The sequence below is a fragment of the Sylvia atricapilla genome, chromosome 2 (genome assembly GCF_009819655.1).
Source record: "Sylvia atricapilla isolate bSylAtr1 chromosome 2, bSylAtr1.pri, whole genome shotgun sequence".
Lineage (NCBI taxonomy): Eukaryota > Metazoa > Chordata > Aves > Passeriformes > Sylviidae > Sylvia > Sylvia atricapilla.
In genome coordinates this window covers 41,242,787-41,268,218 of record NC_089141.1, presented here as the reverse complement: position 1 = coordinate 41,268,218, position 25,432 = coordinate 41,242,787, and the positions used below count along the sequence as shown (strand labels likewise).

Here is a 25,432-nt window from a genome sequence, read left to right as displayed (position 1 = left end):
CAGGGCCTTTGCAATCAACCTATGGTGCCCCACAGATCTTTTTGCATCTTTCTGCATATTTGTCTTGAATATGAGTATCCAGCACATACCCTACCTTTCACTGAAAGTTCTCCCAGGACTTTGTACAGTGTAAAACATGTCTGTCTTGATTTCAGCTGATGCATTCCGTGATTCCATTTGCCCTTTGTGCAGCTATCAGGCCTCTCCAGCTCATGACTGTCCCAGGAACAGCATGCATTTCTTTGCCTTGGTTCCTAATAATTTTCAACTAATGAGCTGTGAATCTTTGTTACTAGTTTCCCAAAAAATTTCATCGTGTTCTGTAGTGATAAATTTAATGTCAGTCCCAAGGCTGCACTGTTCTTCCAAGCAGTGTTCAGACATTTTAAACCAACTTTTAACTAGAAGAAGTAAGAAAATAATGACACAGCAGAGAAAAATTACCTTACATCTTATTTTATTGTTCCAGTTGTTTATCCTAATTTCACTCATTAGTTTGACATTTGTTTCCTTCCTTTATTTTTCTAAGAGAAGAGTGATTATGTTGAAGACATGGTATAAGACAATGAAAAAATAGAAATTTGAAAACATGCAGTTATTGAAGTAAAAATAAATAACATTTATTATTTCATAATAAAACAAGAGCTTCTACTGAAGAAAAGCTATCTGAAAAATTGTATTGGTATCTTCCCAGAAAAGGCTTAATCATGACAAAATCATTCTCTCATTCTAAGAATTTAATACATTAAACAAAATAAATATCTTTAGAAATTATACTTCTCATATATACCATGGATAGAAGAATTAAAAAAACCCTCCCAAAACGTTGTGGAGGAAAACATAATCTGACCATGAAGGACCTCTAGTGGCACATATACTTCCAATCAAAAAAACCCTGACATTATGCTTGCTCAGCATTTTAGAAGGAATCACTTTTGCAGTTGCAGATTTTGACTTCAATTCATGTAATATTTTTTGTCTTTCCTTCAGTTGAGACAGATGCAAAAATTATAAATTTGTTACAGTAATGTACAACAAAGTTTCTAGCTGAACAATGACTTTGCCCTTTACTTGCTATCATTGTTATCTACTTTTTATCACTTATTCAAACTTACGATTTTCTCATCAGGAGGCACAGCCTGATAGGACACACTGAAATGAAATTGTTTAGCAAAAAGGAGTTGAAATCAGATGAGGATGCTAGAGCTATGTCTTTGTCTTATTTGTTATGGCTGTGCTAATTCTTTTATTTGTCCTCAGCTCAAAAGTTTGGGTTTTTTAAAAGAAAAAGGCAGCAAGAAAGGCTATGCTGGTACTTTTGAGTTATCCTTCACCCATTCTAGAAGATACCCAACTATAAGAAATATTTGGATTCTTAGTTCTTTTCAGTCACACTTCAAAACAGATTGATACTTTTCGAACAGATTGAAAAACTTTTGAATACAAATAATTAATTTTTAAAGAATTCAATTATTTAAATTCAAAATTCAAAAAGATTTATTGCTAAAAATTCTTAGTCAAAAAGGAGGTATATACCTATCAGTTAGTCCAGGGGCCCATTAAGCTTCCAAATACATCCTGCTTGCAGATAAGCTGGAGTCATTGCCAGAGATTTCACTAATCTTGGAAAACACCCAGTAAACTATGTTACAGTGAAACCAGTTACTTTTGTAGAGCTCCTGGAACAGAGTTTCTGTCTCTGAAAGAGGATGCACAGCCTTAAAGGCAAACAGGGCCATGTCCCACTGGTGGGGCAGCACGGGGACAGGATAATGTCTGTTCTGGGCTGAATGAAGTGTGTCTGCAGGGCCGCTCAGCCCGGCTGGCAGTTGCTGCAGGCACCTGCATCTCTTCACTGACATGAGGCAAACTCAGAGGCCAGCAAAGATCCACAAACATACAGCCACATTCACATGTGGGACAGACCCTGAATTGTAGTGAAGCAGCAGCCTGGAGCTGGAGTAGCTGAACACAAAGTTATACTTAGACATCTCAGATATCTCTGCCTTCGTGGCCATGGTGTCCACAAGCCATAAAAATTTCCTGTGATAGCGAAGTTTATCGTACTTTGCAATGAACTTAGTCCCCAAAGTCTAACAGAGGGCAATTTTTACAGTTATTGTTGCTGGGTTTTGTTTTTTGTTGTTGTTGTTGTGGTGGTTAAAATATAAATTAAAAAGAGACTCCAGCCTCAAACTCTTTATTTTGTTTAATATTTTTAGAGTTCACAGATGCCCCTCTAGCATTGCAATCTTTTTGCAGCTGAGCAGCTCTGGAATAAAGCTCTGGCCTGGCAGTGTCTTTCTGGTGTGAAGCTGCTGCAGCCTACCTGTTGCAAGGGATTCCAAGAGCTGAGCTTAAATGGAGACAAAGAGCACCAAAGACATGATTCCTCATCTCTAGAAAACTGGCAGTAGATTGCAGACATAGGATGAATGAAATTAAATGTGAACATAATAGTATCACAGTTGTGGAATGCAGATAATGACTAAGTACACAGGGTCTGATAAGTCCGCTTCTTTCAAACTTTTTGTTAGTTTAGTTGTGAAGAATCAGGACCATAACTGATTCATAACTGACATCACACCGAGATTAATCTTGACAAACTGATTTCTTGCAGGAGTCACAAGTATTGGAGTATTGAATTAGGAATTCAAAATTAAAATACCAATAAACTATTCCATTGTACAAGAAAAGGAAAAAGACATAAAAATCTCACTGTAATAAAAATGGGTATGTATATTATAAATGTAGGAGTGTACTTATTAATGCTTTCAAAACATATAATCATACATACATAAAAATAATTTTCTTTTATAATGACTTTTAACATTACACCATCAGAGTAAAAGAAGGTATTTGGGGTCCTCTCCCACGTAGCCAATGCCTTAGTGGTTATTCGAGCCTGGGCCCTTGGGGAAGGGGGACACCAAAATTCACCTTCGTTAATGACAGGTACTTGGAAATGTAAAGATAACCTGAAAATGGCACAGTAACGCCTCTTTGACTCTCCTAAATCTAATCCTACGGGAATGAATTTGAAAAGTAGCATAGGGAAATAAACACAATTTGAATGACAGAACCATGACAGAGAAAAACACATCTGAAAAAAATGTTATGGTATTGGGGAGAGGAAGATTAAATCGTGGTGCTCTGGGGAACAGCTGAGGATAGAGACCAACAGCATCTTGTGGCAGAAAATCCTTTCTGCTGGCACAGCCAGGACAGTGATAAATATTTGCCCCAATGAGGGCAGAAGATTGCTTTTCCTCTAGATAGCTCGGGGGTTCAATTCCATCATCTGTGGCACATAAAGAGCATCATTAGAAGTACTATTAATAACCCACCGAAGTATGCAGAATGTCACCCGATTCTCCAGGTGAGTTCCCCTGAGATGTAGGTGAAGACGAACAGATGTGAAAAATCCAGAGGTGTGGGAAAGAGGCGGCAAAGGAGCGGGAGTTAGAGCTGTAACGTTTCTAAACGAAACGTTACGAGACCCGAGGCTGCGCAGAAAGCTGCGAGAAGTTAAACTTGAGGGTACACAGTAACTTACTCCTGTAACTGGCAGATGCGCCTGAACTGCCTGCGCCGCACCGGGGCACCCGGCTGGGCTGCTGCCGAGAGAGCGGGAACAGCAGCTTGGCGTCGGCGCTGCTACAGCCCTTGAGCTACCCCACCTAAACCCAGAGGTTGGAGGAAACTGCAGGGCCGGAGCGCGCCCAGGGGAAGCGACGCCGGGAGAGCTCCGGCCCCCCGCCCCAGACAAGCCGTGCCCCTCCCGGGGGCGGCCCCTCGGCGGGCACAAAGCCGGGCTCGGCCGCTGCCCGGGGAGCAGTGTGCTGCTGTCCCGGTGCTGCCGCTCATCCCTTCCTTCCGCTTTCTGCTCATCTCTTCGGTGCCGCCTCCGCCGCTCCCGCCCTCCATCGCTGTCTGCCCGCCGCCGTCGGGCGCGGGGTCGGGGCAGCGCGGCGCCATGGAGGAGGCGGCCGCTCCTGCTCCTGCTCCTGCTCCTGCTCCTGCTCCTGCTCCTGCTCCTGCTCCTGCTGCTGCTCCTGCTCCTGCTCCTGCTGCTGGGGCCGAGCCATCGCCCGGGGCCGCCGCTCCGCGGCCGCTGCTGGCGCTGCTCAGGGCCAAGCTCTGCACCTGGTGAGTGCCCGGCCTCCACGTGGAGCCGCAAGGCGCCGGCCTCCCCGCCCGCCGGCTTCCGGGCCGCCCGCCGCAGCGGGGGAAGGAAGGGAGGAGAGGGGACTGTCCTCGCTGCTCTCGGCGCTTCGGCGGGCGGCGCGGTCGGGATGCGGAGGCCGCTCCGTGCCGGGGGTGCCTGGGCCGGAGCGGCCGCCGCGGTGCGGGCCCGGGGTTACGGCCGCGGGGCTGAGCAGATCCCGGAGCCTTGGGCCGGGCAGCCCGGGAGAGCGCTGGCCGCTGCCCCGGGAACGGCGCTCTGGTGCCAGGGCTGCTCCGGGAGCGCCGCCGAGCCGCAGCCTGTGGATGCTGCTGGGCGAGAGCGCTCAGGGTAGCCTCCGCTGAGCGTGGAATTAGCGAGTGACGTTTTGACCCGGTTCAATTAGGACTGTTCTCTCACACATAAACACGTGCATTCGGCTTGTTTGCTCTTCTGTTTTACGTTATTTTCCCTGCACTCTTATCTGTTTTGTAGTCTTCGATCAGCATCGTTATGCAGGACAGGTAATGGGGGATAGCAAAGGTAATAATACAATAAAGTAACTGAAATGAGAGGTGTGGAGTCCAAAAAGACCAATATCCCCATTTCCTCCTTCCGTGAATCACCTTAGGATAGGATAAAGACCCATTCAGGTAGATCTCTTGAAATATGAACACTGGTTAAGCATGGAAAGCTTGGGGGAAAAAAATCGGCCACGCTGTGCAGACAAGCTTGTACTAGAGAAGCACTACCTTCCAGGAGGGCAGGGCTACATCCTCAGACTTCTAGGCCATCCACTTTCATCTTCACTTTCCCTCCAGGGGGGAAAACCAGTCCCTATTAAAAAGGCTTTTTTTGAGCTGTAAGTTTGGTCGTTAATAGTTATTGCATCAGATTTGCCAGCCAAGGAAGTGTTGGCTTTCCTGGCAGCCTCGTGCTCGTAGCTGTAGTCTGGCTGCTGGGCTATGTGATGGCGTGTGCTGGAGAAGCAGAGCTTTATTCCAGTGGACAAAGCCTCATCTTATCTTTTGGGTATGTTTTTCTCTTTTCACTCCTCCTGCCTGCCAGGAGAGACCCAAAAGGCAAGACAGAAACTTGTTGAGTTGTTCAGTAACCTCACCTATGCCATTAGTTTTACCAAAGGGCTACACTGAGTCTATGGAAGGTACTTGAAAGAAAATCAAGAGGCTTTCACTGAATTTTACAAAGTGTTGTCTGAGATACTGAATTGATTTTTTTTTCTTTATTTTTTTTTCCTCCAGGTAACAGCAGGCTCAGCCACTTCAGTTTTGTTAGAGGCCTTTCTGAGCCATAGGAAGGTTTAATAGTTGTATGTAATGAACTAGGCTGGTTGTGGCTTTTTTTTTTTTTTTTTTTTTTTTTTTTTTTTTTTTTTTTGGTGGGTTTTTTGTGGTGTTTTTTTTGGGTTTGGGTTTGAAGTTTTTTTGGTTTGGTTTGGGGTTTTTTTGGTGGGGTTTTTTTGGGGTGTGGTTTTTTTTTTTGTTATTGTTGTTTGTTTTTTTTTTTAGTAGAACCATTAGAAAATATATTTCTGGTGCTTTTCTGTTTCTTACCTTTTGCAAATTAAATTGATGTCCGTTTCAAAGCAGAAGATGGAAAAACTAACTTAAAAATATATTCTAGTGTTCTTAGTTAATTACTCATTATGTTGCAATATGCGTTCAGTCTGAAGCTGCATTTTCCCTTAACCACTAGCATGAAAAAGTGAGATTATTGAAACTGATGTCACTTCCCCCCCTATTTAGGAAGGGTTTGATAGTTAAAGTTAAGTGCAAGTAAACTCTTTATGTGAACAGTTGTTGCCAGGCTTTGGCATGTCGGTATTAGATTGGTGGCATAAATAAAATGAATATTTGAAAAGCTGTATTTACTGTAAGTTATTAATTCACATTTAAATTACAGGATTTAGTAAACTAATTGCCAGTGAAATTGTTAACTGTGGTCTTATTAAATTTTCTTTAACTTCTTCTGATACAGACTCTGATTGTATTTTAATGCCTTGGTGTATTTTTTATTCTGCATTTCACATGGAGCTAAGGAAAGCCAGCCTGAGTTTCTCATGATGTTGTGAGCTACACATTGTTCAGTGTTCACATTAGACTGATTTGTGGCAAACTTTCATGCTCTAAAAAGTCCCAAAATGACTTAAGTTTTGATCAAAGCCATAAATACAGCTAGCTAAGATAGGGTGGCTGAAGGGAGGGGAGGACTAATTACTTAGTTGCTTTCTACCAAGCATTAAAAGCCAACAATAACCCTTCCCCCTCTATAAAACTAAAGGCCTTTTCAGACCACTTACCTTGTATCATCTGAGACTTGAAAGTGAATTAGTCCTTTCCAATGCATTAAAAAAAAACCAAACCAAAATACCAGAGAGGATTAAGTTCTGGCATGGAAAAGTTAATAATTAATAGATTTCAAAAAACAATCAATTATTAATAAGAAAGTCACTGTCATCGATACTCATATCAATAGCAAAATTAATGAAAACCTGTGTCTTTAAAGCGTTTTTCTCAGAAGAAATTGCCTTGCAAAATGCAAACAGTAGGATTTAAAGTTTGCTCTCAAGTTTTACAGAGGATCAAACATATTTTTAAAGATAAGCTATGAGCCCAGTGCATCATACCAGGAGCATGGTGATGTCTTCTCAGTTTGAAGAAATTAGTTTTGACTCTTTGGCAAATGGTGTGAGGGGAAACCATTGCTGCTTCTTGCTGAGGCTTCCAGCTGGCATTGGGGAGCAGTCAGGGCAAGAGGCTGTTACCTTACTGAGAAAGCTGCCAGCTATGGACCATTTTGGGATTCACAGAAGACATTTTTTTGAGGGCAGCCTTCCACTGTTGGTAGAGTAAGTCTTTCTGTGTGTTTTTTGATGTTACCATTTTGTATGGGTTCAGGCAAGAAAAAATACCCTGAAGTAAAATAGATAAAAACAGAGAAGGACGTGAGGTGTGATGAAGCCTGCTTGCTTTGTCAGACGCCTTTGTTACCATAGAAGTAAATGCTGTAGCACTGCCAAGACATATATTAACTAAATAGCAGTGATTGCCAGGGCAGTAACTACAAAGCAAACAGTTCTGGACCTGCCTGTCTTCCCAAATGCAGAAATGCAAGGAGATAATTCCTTAAGTCCTTTGAACTGGGGAAATTTGGTTATTAGAAAAGCTGAAGATCAACTTAGTGGAGTTACTCCGCTGCAAGAGGGCAGTTGGGTCTCTCCTGTCTTCAGTAAATAATGGTTGAAGCAGATCAATTGTTAACAAATCTGAGTGGCAGCAAGTTTTCCCCATTTTACCCTCCTTGGAACATGGTGCTGTCCAGTTTGCCAGAATGCTGCACATAGAGTCCAGGCCTTTGGTGTAGAGAAGGTGCTGTAGCTTGGGAGGAGCAAAGTTGCCCCTTACAACTCATATCCTAGACAAAAATGTCTAAAGCCCTAGCACACAGAAGTCCACGTTTAATGAGTCTCCTTGAACAAACTTGTGGGGTGGTTTTGCCTGTGCTTCTGCCCTTCTCTGTGGCAACACCCAAGAGGTGGGTGAAAGAGAGTGTGGCCAGATCTTCTGTCAGCCAAAGAAGCTTTAACCTCTCCTGGTAGCATGTTGACAAGTGCAGTTCATTTTGTGCAGCACACAGGCTTTGCTCCAGTAAAATTGCAGCAGTTTCACCCAGTCATGCCTCTATTCATGTCTGGTCCCTACCTCCACACTCTCCTCCCAGCTAGTCCAAGTGCAGGGTCAGTTTAGTCCAATAAACTGCTAAAGACTTGCTGTGTTCCTCATATGCTGATAGTGAAGAAGAAAAACTTTTCTGCTAGTTTGGGGTGAGAATTTTTATTTGAATAATAGAAAGTATACATGTATTTTTTTAATGCCTGAAACCATGTTTGTGTATGTGGTTCACCATAGTGTATCTTCCTTTGAATTTCAGGGGTTCTTCTGTCATTTTGCCTTTTACAAAGAGGCCAGAGTTCACAGGGCTGGCACAGGGCAAGCTGGAATCCTCATCCATGCCTCCGTCAAATTTTAGCTAACCTACATCACTTTTCTTCTAATGGCAGCTGATTAAATTCTTTACATGACCATAAAAAACGATATTTCTGCATCAGCCAGAATAATTAGCCAGAATGTGTCTGATTTGTTCACTAAATAGCACAATCAGACCATTGACCAGAATATAAAGAAATGAAAAAGAAATCAGTTAAAATATAACAGAAGTGAGGTAACTTCAAATTTTTCTACTGCTATTTTTAATGAAAACCACCCACTGCCCCCCCTATGTATTTTAGAAGTCTGTTTAGAAATGAGAATATTTTTCTTTCACACACCAGTAAGAGTTACTCAGATGAGACTGGATAGTACCTTACAAGATTGTCACATGATATATAATACTTAAGAGTGTCAATGTGCACCATTCCTGGAATTGGCAAAGCAAGCTGTAGTAAAACATGGAGTTCAAATCTCCTAGAAGTACAGCGTGGTTAGACTTTGTAGAGATTTGCTGTCTCATCAGAATGGACTTGGAGAGAAAAATATGCCCAGCAGCATTTTCAAAGTCAGAAGAGCTTGGTGTCAGGCTGAATTGAAAATAGGATTCGTGCAGGTGCATTAGAGACTGTGCAAGGAAGATGCCTATTTTCCTAAAGGAGGGATTGATTGTGTGATTGTAGCTGGGTTTAGCACTGTCCAGCACACCCTTCTCATTGCCTGGCAGCTGGATTGCACTGCAGAGCAGGGTGAGCTAGTGTTTACTGCACTGAAGTCACTCAGCTGGGGAAAACAGCCAGTGTTATTCCCAGGTGGTGTGCCTGGCACATGAGTGTCCTGCCAGAAGTCAGTGTGGAGAGGTGTGGGCACAGAGTAGGTGAAGGATTCTGATGGGGTCCTTTCTTCTCTTGCTGGATTAATTGGAGTGGAAACAAATTAACTAACTGTGCAGACAGTTGAATTATCATCACTAGTCTTCAGAGTAAACAGATGAAATGTGAACTTAGCAAACCTGAGCAGACGGCACAGGGCTGAGCGCCTGTCAGTGTATATTGTGCACATGCAGAGACTGGGGTGGTACAAATCTGCATAGCTCCACTGGCAGGAGAAAGAGCAAGCTGAAAAAAAAAGACATAGAGTTACATGCTCCTGTTTGTCTGGGAGCATCTGGAATATTCATCTTACATTAGGTGAAGAGTTGCTACTAAAAGAACATGAGCCTTTTTTTCTTTTTTTTCCGCCTGCTGGCTGTGTGTGGGACTTAAGAAGAGCTGTAAATGCAAACATGATCTTACCCAAAACGCATTCTTAACTCCAGTCTCAGTTGCAGCAGAACATGATGTAATAGAAGTGAAAAAATCCACAGTGAGAATTAACTATAATTTTTACTATAAGAAAGATTTATTTTAAGGTGAGAACAAGCAATCACTGGAACAACTTCCATAGGGATGTTGTGGGGTCCCCATCACTGGAGGTTTGCAAGATGCAACTGGACAGGGCACTAAATAGTCTCATCGAGGCTCCCTACTTGAAAGGTTGGACCAGATGATCTTTCAAGATCCTTCCAGACTGAGCTGTCCTTTGGTTTTAGCATTAACACTTTCGTGTTTCTTTAGCACTGCTCATCTTAAGGTCTGAGCTCAGTAAAACTCAGGTCTCAGATGAGCCTGGAGGTAGCTGAGCTTTATCTGTCTCCATGTTGCGGATCTTTGTTGACCAAACTTGGGATGGAATTCAGTGGAGGACAAAGGATTTAACTCAAAACCTGCTTAATAAGAGTAGGACTTGCTATTGGGTAGAGCCTGCCTAGGTGACCTGTCTGAAGATCCTCGCAAGTAATTGCAGTCTCCATGGCTGGTGGTTCGAACTGGCCTCTCTTCTCATGTGGCTGTACTGAGGTCAGACTAGACCTGCATACACAAAATCCTGCTTACCTGTAGGTCAGGACAACATTGGTGGGGAATAGAAAAAGAATAAAGTGTCAGTCTTAAAAACTGGCATTTCCCCAGTAAAACCAGCAAATATTTTTTTAGAACTTAAATGTTTAATTCTAAGCTTTCTGTTTTGTCTTTTATTTTCACAGGCATATTTGGAAAACTATAATTATGGGCCAGTTTGTCTCCTTGTTTATCTGTGGGACTGCTGTTACAAGCCAGTACCTGGCAGAAAAATACCAAATGACAGCTCCAATGTTGCAAAGTTTCATCAACTATGTTTTGCTGCTTCTAGTTTATACTACAATGCTGGCATTTAGGACTGGTATGTGAAATACTGGGTGGGAGATTTTGGTTCATCTTTTTTTTTTTTTTTTCTTTCTATATTTTCCTTTCAGAATTTGCAAATAAAGACATTAATAGTTATCCTAGTTTTAAATGTTCCTGCTTTATAGCAACACATTGAAATTAACTTCACAGGTTAAATGTGCATTTAATTTGATAGAATGTCATATCTGTTTAGAGTTTTGTGCTCTTTGGTTTGAAGTCCTCTGTTATATTAGGAAAAATAAGCTTGGTTGTATCACACTTTGTTACCAGGCGATATTTTGTATTCCTGCTATTCTTTCTAATTTACACTTTAGACAACTCTAGTCTTGCTGTGTTTTTCTTCATGTGGAAGAATTTCTGTGCTTTTCACTATTTGCATCATCTCCTCCCAGGCTGTTTCCTGTCATTGTATCTTAAGCAGGGACAGGCAAAGTCAACCTTGGTATTATTTATGCTTCTAAAAAGTAAAATTCCCTGCAACATTTGGTTGGAAAGAAACACATATTGATTGCTGCTTTCTTCTAAACAGGCAGTGACAGTCTTTGGCAGATTTTGAAAAAGAGGTGGTGGAAGTATATTTTTTTGGGTCTGGTTGATGTTGAAGCCAATTACGTGGTTGTAAAGGCCTACCAATATACAAGCCTCACAAGTGTGCAGGTAAGTACTGATCTCTCTTTTTGAACCCTTGCTTTTATTGCAGTTTTGGACTGGTTTCTAAAATGAGATTCATAGGAGAGACATGGAAGCTATTTAAGCCTGAAAAGAACTTTCCAGTATCTATTTTCTCTCTGCAGTACAGGGAAGAGCATCCTGTATCAAGAATAACCTTTCCAGGAAGCAGAGAAGATTGGCTGGTATTATCCTGTGCCAGCTCTTGAGTTGAACCCTAATTATTTTGATAAAAGCACTTCTAAGAGTTTGCTGACATCCACTCAGTTTTTTTCTCCTGACACAAAATAAAGATTTATGACCAGATAAATCTCAATCACTCAGTGCAGGTTCTTGCTGATGACAGTGAGGTGGATCTCTTGCCTAGTCCTTGTGAGGCATTGTGAGATGTAACCCCACCTGTCAGGACACTGAATGTCAGCTGGTGTTGCTGCCCATGCAGTGAGGGACCAGCCTTGTGGCTTTTAGATGTGGCAGTTCAGGGCCTCTCTGGAAGAGGTGGAAGGAAGGTCAGCACAAATAAAGCAATAGAAGACATTCTCTGCAACATCAGTGCTTGATGCTGCATTGCTGCACTGGGATAAGTCTTGTGTTCTGAAAAAGCTCTATAAGCAGAAGGGCTAAAGCTGGGCTTTCTGTCACTCTACATGGACAGAAGCTGCTGGAAGAGTCAGTGCTTTCTTCCTGCCTCCAGCTGCAGTCTCCTGAGCTTGCAGGGCCAGTGTCCTTGAACAAACTGCCTCAGAACACTGAGCAACGTGGGAGTAACCCTGCTTTTGGCTGTACTGTTGGTGAGTTGTGTCAGGCCACAGAACTCACTGTGTGACTTCTGTGTGGGAACATGGAGAGGTTGGTGCATGAGCAAGTAGGGAGTGTGTCCACTGCTGTTACCAGTGGTGGGGATCTGTGCCTGGGCTCATGACCCGCTTACCTGAATTAAAAAAAAAAAAAAAAAAAAAAAAAAAAAAAAAAAAAAAAAAGTAACATGAAGACTTGGCTGTAGTTGGAAAGGAGTGTTTGGGTGTCAGTGTTATACAAAGTCAAAGTAATAGGGGTTAATGTTTAAGGGAATTACCTCTAAAGCAATAAACTCCTGCAGTCTGGGCTCCCTTAAGAGAATTGCAGTAAATTTTCTTTGCACTGGTGAAGACCGGTTGTGTCTCTTGGGTTGTTTTGTCACATTTCCACTTCATACTTATGTGTTATGACTCATTAGGTCTTTAATCTCCTTATAAATTATGCCTAAGAAGTAGAACTTTTAAGAGTGACTTGTTTCAGTCTCAAGATCAAGTTAAGCTGCTAAGTGAGACACTGTTTGACCTTATACTTCACAGCTGAACAAGCCAGGACTTTGATCCAAATTCTCAGAAGTAGTAAAGCTATTCCCATGATTTCTTTCTTAAAAATTAAGAATAGGTATAATAGATTGTCCTGTCCAGTTGCCAAAAACTGGAAGATTTTCTGTGCCTTTTTCTCTTGTGGCAGCCTTGTGACTGATGCTGCTTTGTGGCAGTTCAGTAACTGTTATTTTGTTGCAATTGCCTCTTGCCCTGATGGTTCTTGCCCATTTGCTGAAGTCACCAGTTTCTCACCATTGTCGGAAATGAGATACAGGAAAAAAAAACCCAACACAACAAAAGCCTGTGATTTGCTCTAGTGAAAGGCTTTTTTGTTTGTTTGCTTTTGGCAAGTGATTTTGCATCTACATCAGTACCTGTGGTTCAGAGCGCCCAGCCTGATGATGGCCTGTCTGCAGTACTGGCTGTGAGTGGATGCCCAGGGACCATAAAAACAGCACAAGGGTTTATGGCACCTTCCCAAATGCAGTGTAATCATTGTTAAAATGCTGTCTGGCTGGAGCTTCAGCTCACCACTATGAAATGTAGCTTCAAAGATAAGTTTTTTTCAGCTCAGCAAGGAACTTCCATGTATTTTCTCACATACACACACAGAGGCAGAACTGGTTTCCCTTTAGATATCAAATACCAAATAGCATTTCACAGGAGGGGTTTGGAGATTTTTAAGGTGATAACAGTGCGATGGCTACTGTCATTTCTTGATAAATACAGAAGAAGACTTTGGTCCACAACTGAACTGTTTCTCTGTGGCTGAGGCAGTGCCAGGGTACTCCTTGCTGCCAGTGTCCTTTCTTTCCTGTGGCAGGACTTGACTGTGCTGCAGTTTGACTACCTGTTATGGCACAAAGCTGAGTCAGGAGAGGTTCAGGTTGGATATCAAGAAAAAGCTTTTCACCCAGAGGGTGTTTGGGCACTGGAATAGGCTCCCCAGGGAAGTGGTCACAGCACCAAACCTGACAGAGTTCAAGAAGTATTTGAACAATAGGCACATGATGTGACTCTTGGGGTGTGCTGTGCATGGCCAGGAGTTGGACTTAAGGATCCTGATAGGTCCCTTCCAACTCTGGATAGTCTGTGATAGCAATTCTGTGATTTATTGCAAAATACCAAGCAGTATAGCTGTGGTTTGATGTTTTAAACATGTTATTTGGCACATTTAGCATTCACTCTGTAGATAATTCAGATAGAAATGTTTTTTAGGCAACTATTGACAGATTGTCAGCTGATGGAAGAGCGCTAGCCTAAAAAGGAGAACATACAGGATGAGCCCCTGGGGCTCAGCTGGAGGCTGCCCTGAGGGAGTCTTGTGGGGAATGAGCAAGATGAGCAGTTGAGCTTTCTTGCTTACAAAGCTGTATGAAGCTGACAATTATAAGCAAACCAATGACCTCCAACTGTCTATGGTAATTTATTAACCATATATTAAAGCATCTTTTAATATTTTACCCTGCTTTTAAAACCTCCTTTAAACAGTGTGGCCAAAGCAAGGCTTGAGTCAAAACATTTGTAAATCAAATCACTGGGTTATCTGTTTCCACCCCCCTCCTCCTTGTTAAAAATACAGACTAGGATTTAATGAGAGTTTGAAGAAGCTCTACTGGAAATAGTAGTCAGTGCCACAGTATTGCTGTAAATGTTGTAAAACCTCAATAAATAAGCTTTACTCTTTTAATTTGTTCCATTGACATAATTCATTGTGATATTACATCTGCTTTGCACCTCTTTGATCTTGATCCTGTACAGAAGAGCTCTGTAATGTACTAGATGAAGGGAAGGTAAGATCCAGTAGTTGGAAATCTGATTCCATCTGTCTGTAATTGAGGGTAATTTTCTCCCGGAACAGATTACCAGAGCATGTTCTTCATCATTTGGTGCCTGTGTGTCCTGGCTGCAAGTCCTCTAACCGTGGTGCTGTGGTTCTACCATGTGTTCTTGGTCTGGATGCAGCAATTCCCCACATGGCATTACTGAAAGAGCTTCTGGCTCATTATGTACTACTCCCTTACATCCTAATTAAGATGTTTCTACCCTTTCTCTTTGGGTTGAAAGACTGTTGGGAGTTTGGAAGGCTACATGCTAACATCTTAGTTATTGGGAAGTGAAAGCTTACTTATTAGTAGAAGAGGTATCTATCACCAGAGGGGTAAAAATTTTGCTTTCTAATTTTTATAGTATTTCTTGGTGTTTGATACTAGTCAAAACAGTCGAATTTGAAGGAAATGTTAATGTTTCCTTCAGTCTAGACTAAAGGTAAGATAGAGAACAAAACCTGTGACAAGATAGAAAATCACAGTGTGATATTTTCCATGGTGTAAAATTGTACTGAAATACTTGGTATCACATACTGGGCCTCAGGTGGTTGTAATGTCTCATAGTACAGCCTGAAGAAGTACTTATACACTTGATAGACTTTACAAGCTGGACAAGCTGGAGGCAATCCAAGGAGCAAAGACAAAGAGTTGGAAGGATTAGAGTCACTGTTAGGATTCAATCTTTAGTAGTTGGTCTTAGCACCATGTTTGTAAGACTTTACTATGTATAGTTATGAACTAGTAAAACCAGACTTATCATCAAAATGTTTACAAGTTTGGTCTCGAAGCCCTTGGAGACAATGGGACAGCACAGAAGTCCACTGCAGTGGTGGACTGAAGCAGGCAGAGTCTGGAAATAAACGTTAAGAACCAAGGGCTCTTGTCTTGATTGCAAGAATTATGTCTCAGTCCTACTGATCTGCACATATTTTGTTGGGCCTTCAAGAGGCCAAGTTTCAAGGGCTGATACTTGAGAGTAATTTCTGAGGAATCTTTGGGAAGCTGACTATATGTTCTGCTGTAGGCTGTTCCCTTATGTAGTTCTGTGGCACTCTACTGAGACAGGTCAGAAAATACACCTTTTCTTTTCCCTGACAAATTCAGAAACAAAATCTATTTTGCTGAATTAAATATTAAGCCAATTATGATTAGCACATATATAGCAGTGTATATTCTTCTGTATTAAGTGCATAGCTAACTCTTGATTCTTCCTGTATTAAAGGAGAATAGGTAGAAGATGCTTGGAAGTGTCCAAGGCCAGGTTGGAGTGGTTGAGTGGAAAGTGTCCCTGCCCACGGCAGGAGGGTTGGAACTCAATGAACTTTAAGGTCTCTTCTAATCCAAGCAGTTCTGTGATTCTATGGGTGGGTCTAACAGCAAAGCAAAGATTCATAGAAACATGTAGAGAAGAAATAAAGAAAGGAAAGAGAAGTCAGAGCATCAAACCTAAAGCTGCAGGGTCAGGTCCTTGTTACAGTCACATCAATGTAAAATTAGATGACTTGTACCCATCAATAGTTCCATATTTTTGTACATGGAGCCCTGGGGAGCAATGCTGTTTCAGAGCAACATCCTAGCATTCATTTGTGAAGCTGGAACGATTGATTAGACCCATCATTAGAAGAGTTCCTAAATCAGTGCTTTTCTACCCAGAAAAAGTAGACCCCTGTTTCAGCTCCTCCTTCACTTGCAAAATGCTTTTAATGGTGAAATGTGGATCTCATGTCTCTCTTAAACAAATCTACTGAGGCTGCTCTGCGGGTTTCCTTTACATCTGATGATTGGAAGTAAGATCCTGTGTATTTGCTTTCAGGATGTTGCAGTCCAGATTTGGGGTGGGTTTCTAACTCATACAATTTTTCTGTACACACAGCTCCTGGACTGTTTTGGGATTCCCATGCTGATGGCTTTGTCGTGGTTCATTCTCCGAGCAAGATACAGACTGATACATTTTGTTGCTGTTGCCATCTGTTTGCTGGGTGTGGGAGCGATGGTGGGTGCAGACATTTTGGCAGGGAGGAGTGAGGGTGAAGGTAAGGAGTCCTTTATTGTGGGGGGAAAGAGCAGAGAGATGGTTCCTGCTGTGGACAGGAACTTGTAAAGCACAAATAGTAGCAGATACAGTTCTGTTTCAAAAGAGAACATGGTGCTATTTTTGTTTCTTGCCCAGGAAGAGGAGGTGTTGATTTTATGGGGAGCTGTGGAATTTCTTTGCTTGTATGTTTGGATATTGCTTCCACCTTAAAAAAAAACCCCGCTTGTGTTAAGTTTAAATCATTCATTAGACAGTGAGCTGCTTCATTAGAGAATGTGATGGAAAGTCTCATTCCTGAAAGCTTGTTCACTCTGACTGTCATGTGAGATGGTTTAACAGAAGAAGCTGCCTCACCCTGCAAACCTTGTTTATACAGTATCAACCTGCTGGCAGCCAGACTTCTCTGATTTGCTGTTTTCTCTGGGCACAGGTACCACATAAATAAGCAGCTGACTTCTCAGAGTTCTCTTTGGCAGAGCCAACAGAAATGGTCCATGTGTCCCCAAGGCTACAGCCTGGAAAGCAGGGGCTTATTATGGGAGTGCAAGAGGAGGTGGGGCAGGGTGGCAGGATTCCTGGGACCTCTGTGAGGGAGGCTGGGCTCTGGGGCCAGGAGCCAGCTGGGTGCAGATAAGGGCTGGTCTTGTCGCCTCTATGACAGATGCCTAAATCAACCCATATCATAGCGATCTTATTTTGAATAAGTATTTTGAATTTTTAGAGCTAGAGGATATCAGAGAAGGTAAATTTGAGGGCATTGCCTTCATCAAGAAGCACAGAGATAAGACTGTGTAGTGTTATTTTGGGGCCTTACTGTAGGTAAGACACAAGACAAACTGAAGTATAGCTTTAATGCTATGTGGTACATGTATCTTGAGGGAGAAGAATGTTTCCCTGAGACATTAGGCAGTTGTTCTTTATTTGCTGATCTGGAGATCCTTACTGCTGCTTACTCTCCTATTTTAGACATAATTTCTTAGTGATTGCCTAGGGAAGGAAATGTTAAACCAATCGAAGGATTTAAACAGCAGTGGTCCTCTTGCTATGTAGCTGATGCACAGAGACATTTAATGATGGGTGATTGCAGCTCGGGGAGTCCCATCTGCAGAATAAATAGACTGCGGCAGGACACGTGTGTCTGCAGTTCCCACTTCGGACATATCATAAACCTGAGTCCAGGTCCCTCCAGAATCAATAGACTGATTTTAGAAAGCCTTGAATCAGGCCTTACTGCAAAAGTGGGGACAATATTCTCGAAATGCAGAGAGCATCTCTAACTGGGAATTTGCTCAATTCCCTACAGTGCCTGAGGTCAGCAGAAGTAGGATTGGACCAGATGATGCAGCAGTGTCTTGGCTGGGATGACAAGTAAATGCTGGGTTTATCTCGCTCCACACTGTGCAGGGTGAGGTGAGCAGGCAGCAGAGTCTGTGCTCAGACACTCCTCTGTGCACACAGGAAGGGTTTCCTTCCCCCTTCCCCTGGAATGAGCTAGGAAGATAGAGATGTTCAAAATAAATTTCTTGCTTTTTAAAGGAAAGTTAAAAAGTGTTTGCAGCATTACCCTTATTGTGGATTAATATTTCTGTACAGGTAGTGACGTGGTGATTGGAGATGTCTTAGTGCTTCTTGGTGCTTCTTTGTATGCCATTTCTAATGTGAGTGAGGAATACATTGTGAAAAATCTGAGCAGAGTGGAGTTTCTAGGAATGGTGGGCTTGTTTGGGACTATTATCAGCGGTCTACAGCTGTAAGGATCTAATATTTATTTTAAAACTAATTAAGAATATACTACAAATGATTGCTTGTATACCCTGAAATGATGTTATTAAATTCTTTGTTGCATCTTAATTTGGCCTACATGGGAGTCCTTCCACTTGAATTGATTTTTGTTGCTGATCAGTATCTGTTTTATATCCTTTTTATGTGCACTCCTCTTATTACAGCAGTTCTAAAGCTGAACTCCTGCAGTTGAACATATAGGATACTTGGCTGTATTTTTGATTTTGTTGATGTTTGTGAGGACACTCAGTATGCTGAGGACTGCTTATAGGAATGTATTTCTTACTGGATTTTCTCTATGGAAAAGATTAGGAGATAATTGTTTAGCAGGAGATCTTCCATAGTACACTTATGTTTAAAATGAAGCCCTACATACTCTTACAAATAACCACATTTGTGTAACAGACCTGATGCACTAAAGTCCATCTAATGAATTATATAGTCCTCATTTCTCATCATTATAGTTAATAATTTCCTCAAATGGTATATTAAATAAAACTGAATCGCTAAAAAAGACCTGTGAAGAAGGCATAAGAATTAAATAACAGTGCTCTTGACTTTCAGGCGCTTTAATGTTCATGTCTTTTTTCATGCTTGTTAGATGTTTGAGCTAGTGTCATTCAGTAAAATTGGAAACAAAAATAGAACAGCTTATAAATCAAAATGTTTCTAATATATTTGGTAATTAAATTCTCTATTTGAGTATGATCTTTTTTCCTTTTTTTACTACATTGTATTTTTTCTCTAACTCTAGAGCCGTTTTGGAACATAGGGAGCTAATGAGAATTCAGTGGAACTGGGAAGTTGGTATGTGTATGACAAAACAATGTGCATGTTACAGAACACTGGAGAATTATAATCATTTAGACTTTAAATGGTGGGGCTTTTCTTTTCCTTCTCTGAATAACAAGCAGCATTAATATTATATTTCAAGTTTATTTTCTTCAAACTTTGCAGCTCAGCAAAGAGAGAGGGTCTGCAGGATTGAACATTAAAACAGGTTTTGCATTTTAACTTGAAATAATTAAAAATGAAACCTGTTCGGTTACTAACGTGTTTGTTGTTGAAACATCACAAGAACATTTTTCTGCTGTCCTTCTTAAATGAAGGACAGGAAAAATTGACGCATTTTGACCTGAACAGAACTAAGTGTTTTCAAGAAGTGTGGCTCTAAATGTCTTCAGTCTGCTCTTATGTTATGTAAGAATGAACAAGAACTTTCTTCTATAGATACAGTAATTCTTGCAATACAAGCAATCTTTCATGCTTCTCTTACATGTACATTTCCTATATCTTTTAGGAGAGAAAAATGCGTAATTTTAAAGCATCTGAAGAATAACAGTGTTTTTCTATAAAATCATAGTTCTGTGCCTGAGGAGTAACTTGCCACCTTGCTTCACAGGACTACTGCTGACAGCCTTTGCCCTGTGCATGTTTGCGCTGTACAGCTTCATGCCAGTCGTGATGAAACTTACCAGCGCAACCTCCGTCAACCTGGGCATTCTGACTTCAGATCTCTACAGTCTCTTCTTTGGGCTTTTCCTGTTTCACTACAAGGTGAGTGAGTTCATCCCTTCACTTTCACATTCTTTCAGTTACGTTTCTACTCCAAAATCATAAATAAAGCGTAATGTTCTTAAAAGCCCCGGAACAGTCGTTGGCACCTGCACATTTCTGCAGCTTCTGTCATTCGTTGTTGGCAGGTGCCAGAACCTTGCACCATTAGCCAGAGAGCCATTTTCAAGCCATTTCACACTTCAAGGAATAAGTTAGGAGATAGTAAATAATTTCCTGAGGTGTTCCAATAATAGAGTTCTCACTGAAAGCCCTTTGTGGAACAGTATGTTAGATCTGGTTCATTACTCCAAGTGTCCAAGGAAAGGGTTTGAATCTCTGTGTCCTGAAAAGCATTTGGCATCTGAAAGAGGACCAGTTTGATTTTCAGAAAATAATATTTTCTTTCAGAAGGTAAATCTGCTCATTACCCACATTTTGGGATGAGAACCAAACTCTCTTAGAGCTGCTGCTAAGGAGAGACTAAAGGATCTGAAAAAATACAGATAGATGTATTATTCTGTACACTCTTCAAAAAGCAGTTACTTTTATTGAGCTCTAAAATATTTTTGGCAGTGTCTACTCAAGCTAAATGACAGTGCTAAAAGGATTTCATTCCACCCTCTACTTTTCATCCAGAATCACTTGTGAGAACCTAGCTCATTAAAATAATTGGAGAAATTGAGCCAGCCACTCAGTGACTGGAAGGGATGAGTGAGAAGCTTGTGAACTTTGCTTAGGAACTTAATTTGTATTATTCCATGTGGTTGCTTTCTCTTCAGCCAGAAGCTTTTGGGTCAGATTTGTTTTCTGAAAATGAAGGCAGTGCAGAGTCTGGTAATGGTAGGGTCTGACAGCAGTTAGATTTTCCTTTTCAAGAGTCTCTTAGCTCAGCTTTCCTCCCTGTTTTGGGTTCCAAACTACAAAGTATCCATTAAAAATGAATGCAGGAAGCAAATGATGCTTATGGTCTAACAATTAAATCCTCTCTAAGTCACTTCCAAATGTGGATTTTTGCACCCAGACAGCTTAACTCAAGAAGTGATTATAAATTTATATTCATAATAGTGAAGAGGAAGAAGAGATTTGGAAGGGATATATTAAATTTTTATTTTTCTGGTTTTTAGCTTATTTTTGGAAGAGGTTTTTCTGGGAGCAGGCCATCTCATAATTGCTAACAGTGAGATATTCTGGTACCAAAAGGAAAAATGAACACGTGAAGACTTTGGGATTGTGTTGAGAGAACTTCAGATATTTATTGAAATAGGAAATTGCATCTGGGGTTAGAAACAATGAAGTAGCAAAAAGGGGAGCAATAATAATGCCACATCTTTAGTAATCAGATGATCTGAGATAAGTTATTATGTCATCTGTTATCTGAGATAACCATGAACTGAGAGAGCCTAATTTTGACATGGCTCTTAGCAATAGAAAATCTTATTGCTCAGTTAACCATGTAGTTTCTTCACTTTTGGGCCAAAGGAACCAAGTTGGATGTTTGCTGGATTAAAAAGCAAACATAAAAAGTAATCTACAAACAAAAATACAGGGAATTGCTCTGTATTTCCCATTATCATGTGATTTTTCTCAACAAGCTGCTGTAGGGTGAAGAGAGCCAGGGAGAGCTCTGAATTGCCACTGTCTGAGCCTGCTCTGAAACAAACAAACAGAAGGACATCAGTGGCTACAGCAGAGACCAGGTCCAGGAATTGATAAAGCTTTGAGACACTTGTGCATTAGTGTTTTGCTAATGCACTTAACTTTTCGGCCCCGGCTGTGTCTGTTTTAAGTGAAATGTGAATTTTTCATGCCTGTTTTGATCTCCTTTTTATTTTTTTTCCTTTTACTCCATAATGAATCCTTGCTGTGCTTCCTCATGAACTAATTATATTGATGCCTGTAATCCCTCAAGAGATACTGAGAAAGATCTTCACATGCATTAATTGTATAACCCACCGTAGAAGGGAGTATACTGCACAAACAGACACTAGATGGAGGTACAGTCCTCCAGTAACATTTAAAATACTCTCTAGGCGCAACAGTGGGAATGAGGATATCAACTGCACAAAGTGTGACTGAAATCAGTGTCTGAAGCAGTAAAGTTGTTGCAATATTTGAAATAAATTAATTAATTAATTAAAAAAAAAAGAAAAGAAGGAAGAAAGAAGAAACTCGGGGAAAAAACCCACTGAGTTCTCCTCAAAAGGAAAAAAAAGAGAGTGTAGGCCTGATGGAGCAGCATGGGTAATGTTCACCTGTGTCAATAAATGCAAAAATACAGGCAGACCTTGAGTCACAGCTGCACTTAACAGCTTTGGCACTCTGCCTTGGTGGCTATATCCTCTCCTGGAGGAATTGACTTCCAGCCTTGTGCACTACACTGCAGGAGGGGTCTGCAGTTCCTGTGCCTGCCCAGCCTCAGGTGCTTGCACACAGGTACATGCTCACTCAGGGCCTTAGGCTGGAGAATTGCTGCAGGTGGTTGGATACAGCCCGAGGCTCTGCCCGTTTGCTGGGAACAGTCAGTGAGAGGTGTGACCATGGGTGATCCTGCTGCCTCTGCTGGGATAGTTCAGAGCTTGATGCTTCCTCCTGTGTGGAGAGAACGCTTGAGTCTGAGCTCCACACAGGCAAACAGCCAACAAGGTGAGGAGAGAGGGCACTTAACACAAGGCCACTGTGTTTCAGTCTGCTTTTCCTTTCGTGTGCTGCCATCCAAGAGTTTCCAAGCCAAATGACTGCCAGCTAGGAATTGCAATGCCTTAGTTTTAGATGCCTCAGACTTTTTTGGAGGAGAGTCCACTGTCTAGGTCTTACTATTCAATTCATCCTGATAAACTAAAGCATGTTTTTCAAGCTTGTCTAAGAAAGCTAAGGAAGTTAGGGCATATTGACAGAGGTGTGTAGGATATGTTGTGTCATTCCTCCCAGTGTTTAATCAGTGTGGTTTGACAAAGAGAATATGGAGGATTTCAATAAACCTGCCGAAAAGTATTCCTGGCTATGGATAACTTCAACACTTGGTATTATTGAATCTGGTGTTATGAAGTATTTGTCTTTCTGTCAAGGTGAATGAATCTTGGCAGTTACTGGGATTTTAACAGGCGAGTGAACAATAGAGTGCCTGATGTACCTCTGCAATTTGTATTTGCTTCACAGCTTGCAAATGCCAATCTTGCATGTAAAAGGAGCCCCAGCCGCTGTCCCCTCAAGGCCCAACAGGTCCTTGTTGGGTGTAGAGAGCAAACTGTTTTGATCCAGCAATAACACTCATGTAGCCCTGCAGATGGGTAAGAGATCTGTGCAGAGAACCAGCTGCTCTGGTGACTTGCAATAGCACAGAGATTCATCTCTTGCCAGAACCTGAAATACTTGCACATGCTGGATCAAAATTCTCTTAGGGGTAGAGTGTTTCAGTATTCATATATGTAAACAACTTTCATTCAGTATGACTGTGTTTACACCCATTTGCTGTCTCTACTAAGACTCTTGTATGCAGACCTGAGGAAACTCCCTGCCCAACAGTCTTGGGAATGAGATGCAGAGAAAATCAGCCAGTGGCCCAAGTCTTTAAGTAAATAGAGCTGTTGAATTTTGGTTTTCAGACCTGAACCCAGCTCATGGTGATAATCCTCATTAAAATACTTTTTACAAGGAAGGGTAGCTTTCACATGCTTGAAACAAGGCATCTTCGCCATGTTCTTACATCAGGCACGACCTAATGCGTCTCTTTCTCTCCTCTGCCAGTTTTCAGGTCTTTACATCCTGTCCTTTGCTGTCATCATGATCGGCTTCCTCTTGTACATCTCCACCCCGACTCGGACGGCCGAGCCCTCGGAGCCGCCGCAGCCGGGCAGCACCGGGCTGGACAACGCCGCGCTGAAGCTGGAGGAGAGCGACAGCGACGCCCCCGCCGTCACCGTGCAGTTCACCAGAGGAGAAACCGTGGTGGTCAGCACTGATTAAAGAGATGGCAGCACTTCAAAACAGAGCTTTTTTCTTTTTAATTGCCAAATTTCCCTCAAATATTAATCCAGAGAACTGCCCTGCTGCCAAGGCACATGTCATACTGTGCTGGGTTTTATGCACTTGATGGACTTTTAAGGCCAGATCCTCAATCAGTAAAACTGTATTGATTTGCCCTTGCAGAAAATCTGGCCTTTAGACAAAGACAGATTGATATTTATGTGGAGTCTCTGGAAAGTGAGAGACTGTTATTTTTAAGTGCTTAATTAACTTAACAACAAATGCTTGGGGAAAAACACTAAGCCAAAGCAAGCTCCCGGGTCACATCATGGGGAACAAATATGTTTTATATTGCAATAGGGACCTAAATCTGCACGATGCTGTCTGAGGCCTTCGTGATTTCCACTCCTCGGTGTGGAGTGCCCTCAGATAGCATCTTGCAAAAGCTGCTCAGCTTCTCACGGGAGCTGGTTCTGCAAGCCATAGTGCATTCATACACCTTCTACGTGCTGGTGGACTTCATTCCTCTGTGGAAGGATTTGCTGCCTCCATTCCACCCAAATATTCATCTCTGCATATTTCTGCACTCCCTGTCGCCGCTGGGGCTGCTATGAGTATTTTATTTTTAATTTTGCTAGTGTGGGAAGTTTAAATATGTGTTTTTATAATTCCTCCTGTTTCTCTCTGTGGCCTTTTGTTCAGTGCATTCCTGTTGGCTGTGGGGGAGGCAAAGGCAGGCTCTTCCTCTCTCTTCAGTAGAACTGAAAGTGTTTTTTTTTCTGGATGAGAAAGCAAAAAGGTTTGAATGGAAGTTCACTTCTTAGTGAATTTCTTCCTGGAACAGGACACATTTCTGCTGAAAGTGTTGTAATAAAATTGGCATTTCTTCAAAAAATTGAATCATCTAAGCCAACTCTCATGGCAACAATAATGATATAATATCCAAAGGTTAGGTGCTTTCTGTAGATACACTGGCAATTTTCTACCTTTATATTTACAATAAACGTTTAAAAAAATACAAGGCTGCCATTTTAAGATCTGTAAAACCATACTGGAGTTTTATTTTATTTTATATTTTGTACAAGCCTTCATAGCTCAGGTGTATGAAGTAAAAAAAGAATAAAGTATTCAGCAGCTGGAGAGTTGGTCTTGGTTTGCTTATTTTTTAAGCTAGGATTTCTTTACTGTTCAAAATTGTTTTCATTAATTTTGTCAACTAAGTAATTCTTTTACTGGCTAAGCTTTGCTGTAGAAGGAAGTACAAAATTTTCTGAAGATACTGGTGGTCAAATGGCACAGACTGGGTTTGTGCTTCTGGTGCTGGTTATTCAAGCAAAAATTTCCAGGAAAAATCTTACCTGATTATTATTTAGCAGTAGGAAAACAAAGGTTCAACAGATACTACAGCAACAATCACTGCTCTTTCACTGTGTACTTCATGCACAGAAGGTTGAGCAGGTGCTGATGTTTTATGGAAAGCATTTGGCTCCTCTCCCATGTAGAATGCTCCTTTTGAGGGGGGATGGTATTTTGTTCTCTAAAATTATGTGGTATATGATCAGTGTAACATAACGTAGATTTTATCTGGAAGTTCATGGGAGCATGTATTGACTCAGGCTTTGGCTGGTCTTCACAGAACTGGTGCGAGTGTTCAGGCAGTAGATCATCTTCTCCATATATAGACCACTGAAAACAAAATTGTGTAAAACATGGCTGAGATTCTAGGCACAGCCTGGAATTTTTCTTCCAGGCTTTTTTCTAATCTGACTGTATTAGGAAACTGGGATGTGGTTCAAGCAAATTGGGCCAGACAGGACTTCT

At 41.5% G+C, this 25,432-nt stretch overlaps 1 protein-coding gene across 1 annotated transcript; it reads left to right on the top strand.

The window, feature by feature from the left end:
* The first annotated feature begins 3,868 nt into the window (after positions 1-3,868).
* On the top strand, positions 3,869-24,742 carry SLC35F2 (solute carrier family 35 member F2). Its single transcript, XM_066313010.1, has 8 exons — positions 3,869-4,149; positions 10,256-10,431; positions 10,966-11,093; positions 16,148-16,307; positions 17,903-18,059; positions 18,846-18,898; positions 19,494-19,648; positions 23,393-24,742. The coding sequence occupies exons 1-8, from the start codon at positions 3,977-3,979 to the stop codon at positions 23,609-23,611; spliced, it is 1,221 nt and encodes a 406-aa protein (XP_066169107.1). The 5' UTR covers positions 3,869-3,976; the 3' UTR covers positions 23,612-24,742.
* The last annotated feature ends 690 nt before the right edge of the window (positions 24,743-25,432 follow it).

Coding starts and splice junctions, on each gene's coding strand:
- SLC35F2 (XM_066313010.1), top strand. CDS start 3,977: ATGGAGGAGGCGGCCGCTCCTGCTCCTGCTCCTGCTCCTGCTCCTGCT. Junction 11,094..16,147: donor CAAGCCTCACAAGTGTGCAG/GTAAGTACTGAT, acceptor CTGTACACACAG/CTCCTGGACTGTTTTGGGAT. Junction 16,308..17,902: donor AGGGAGGAGTGAGGGTGAAG/GTAAGGAGTCCT, acceptor ATTTCTGTACAG/GTAGTGACGTGGTGATTGGA.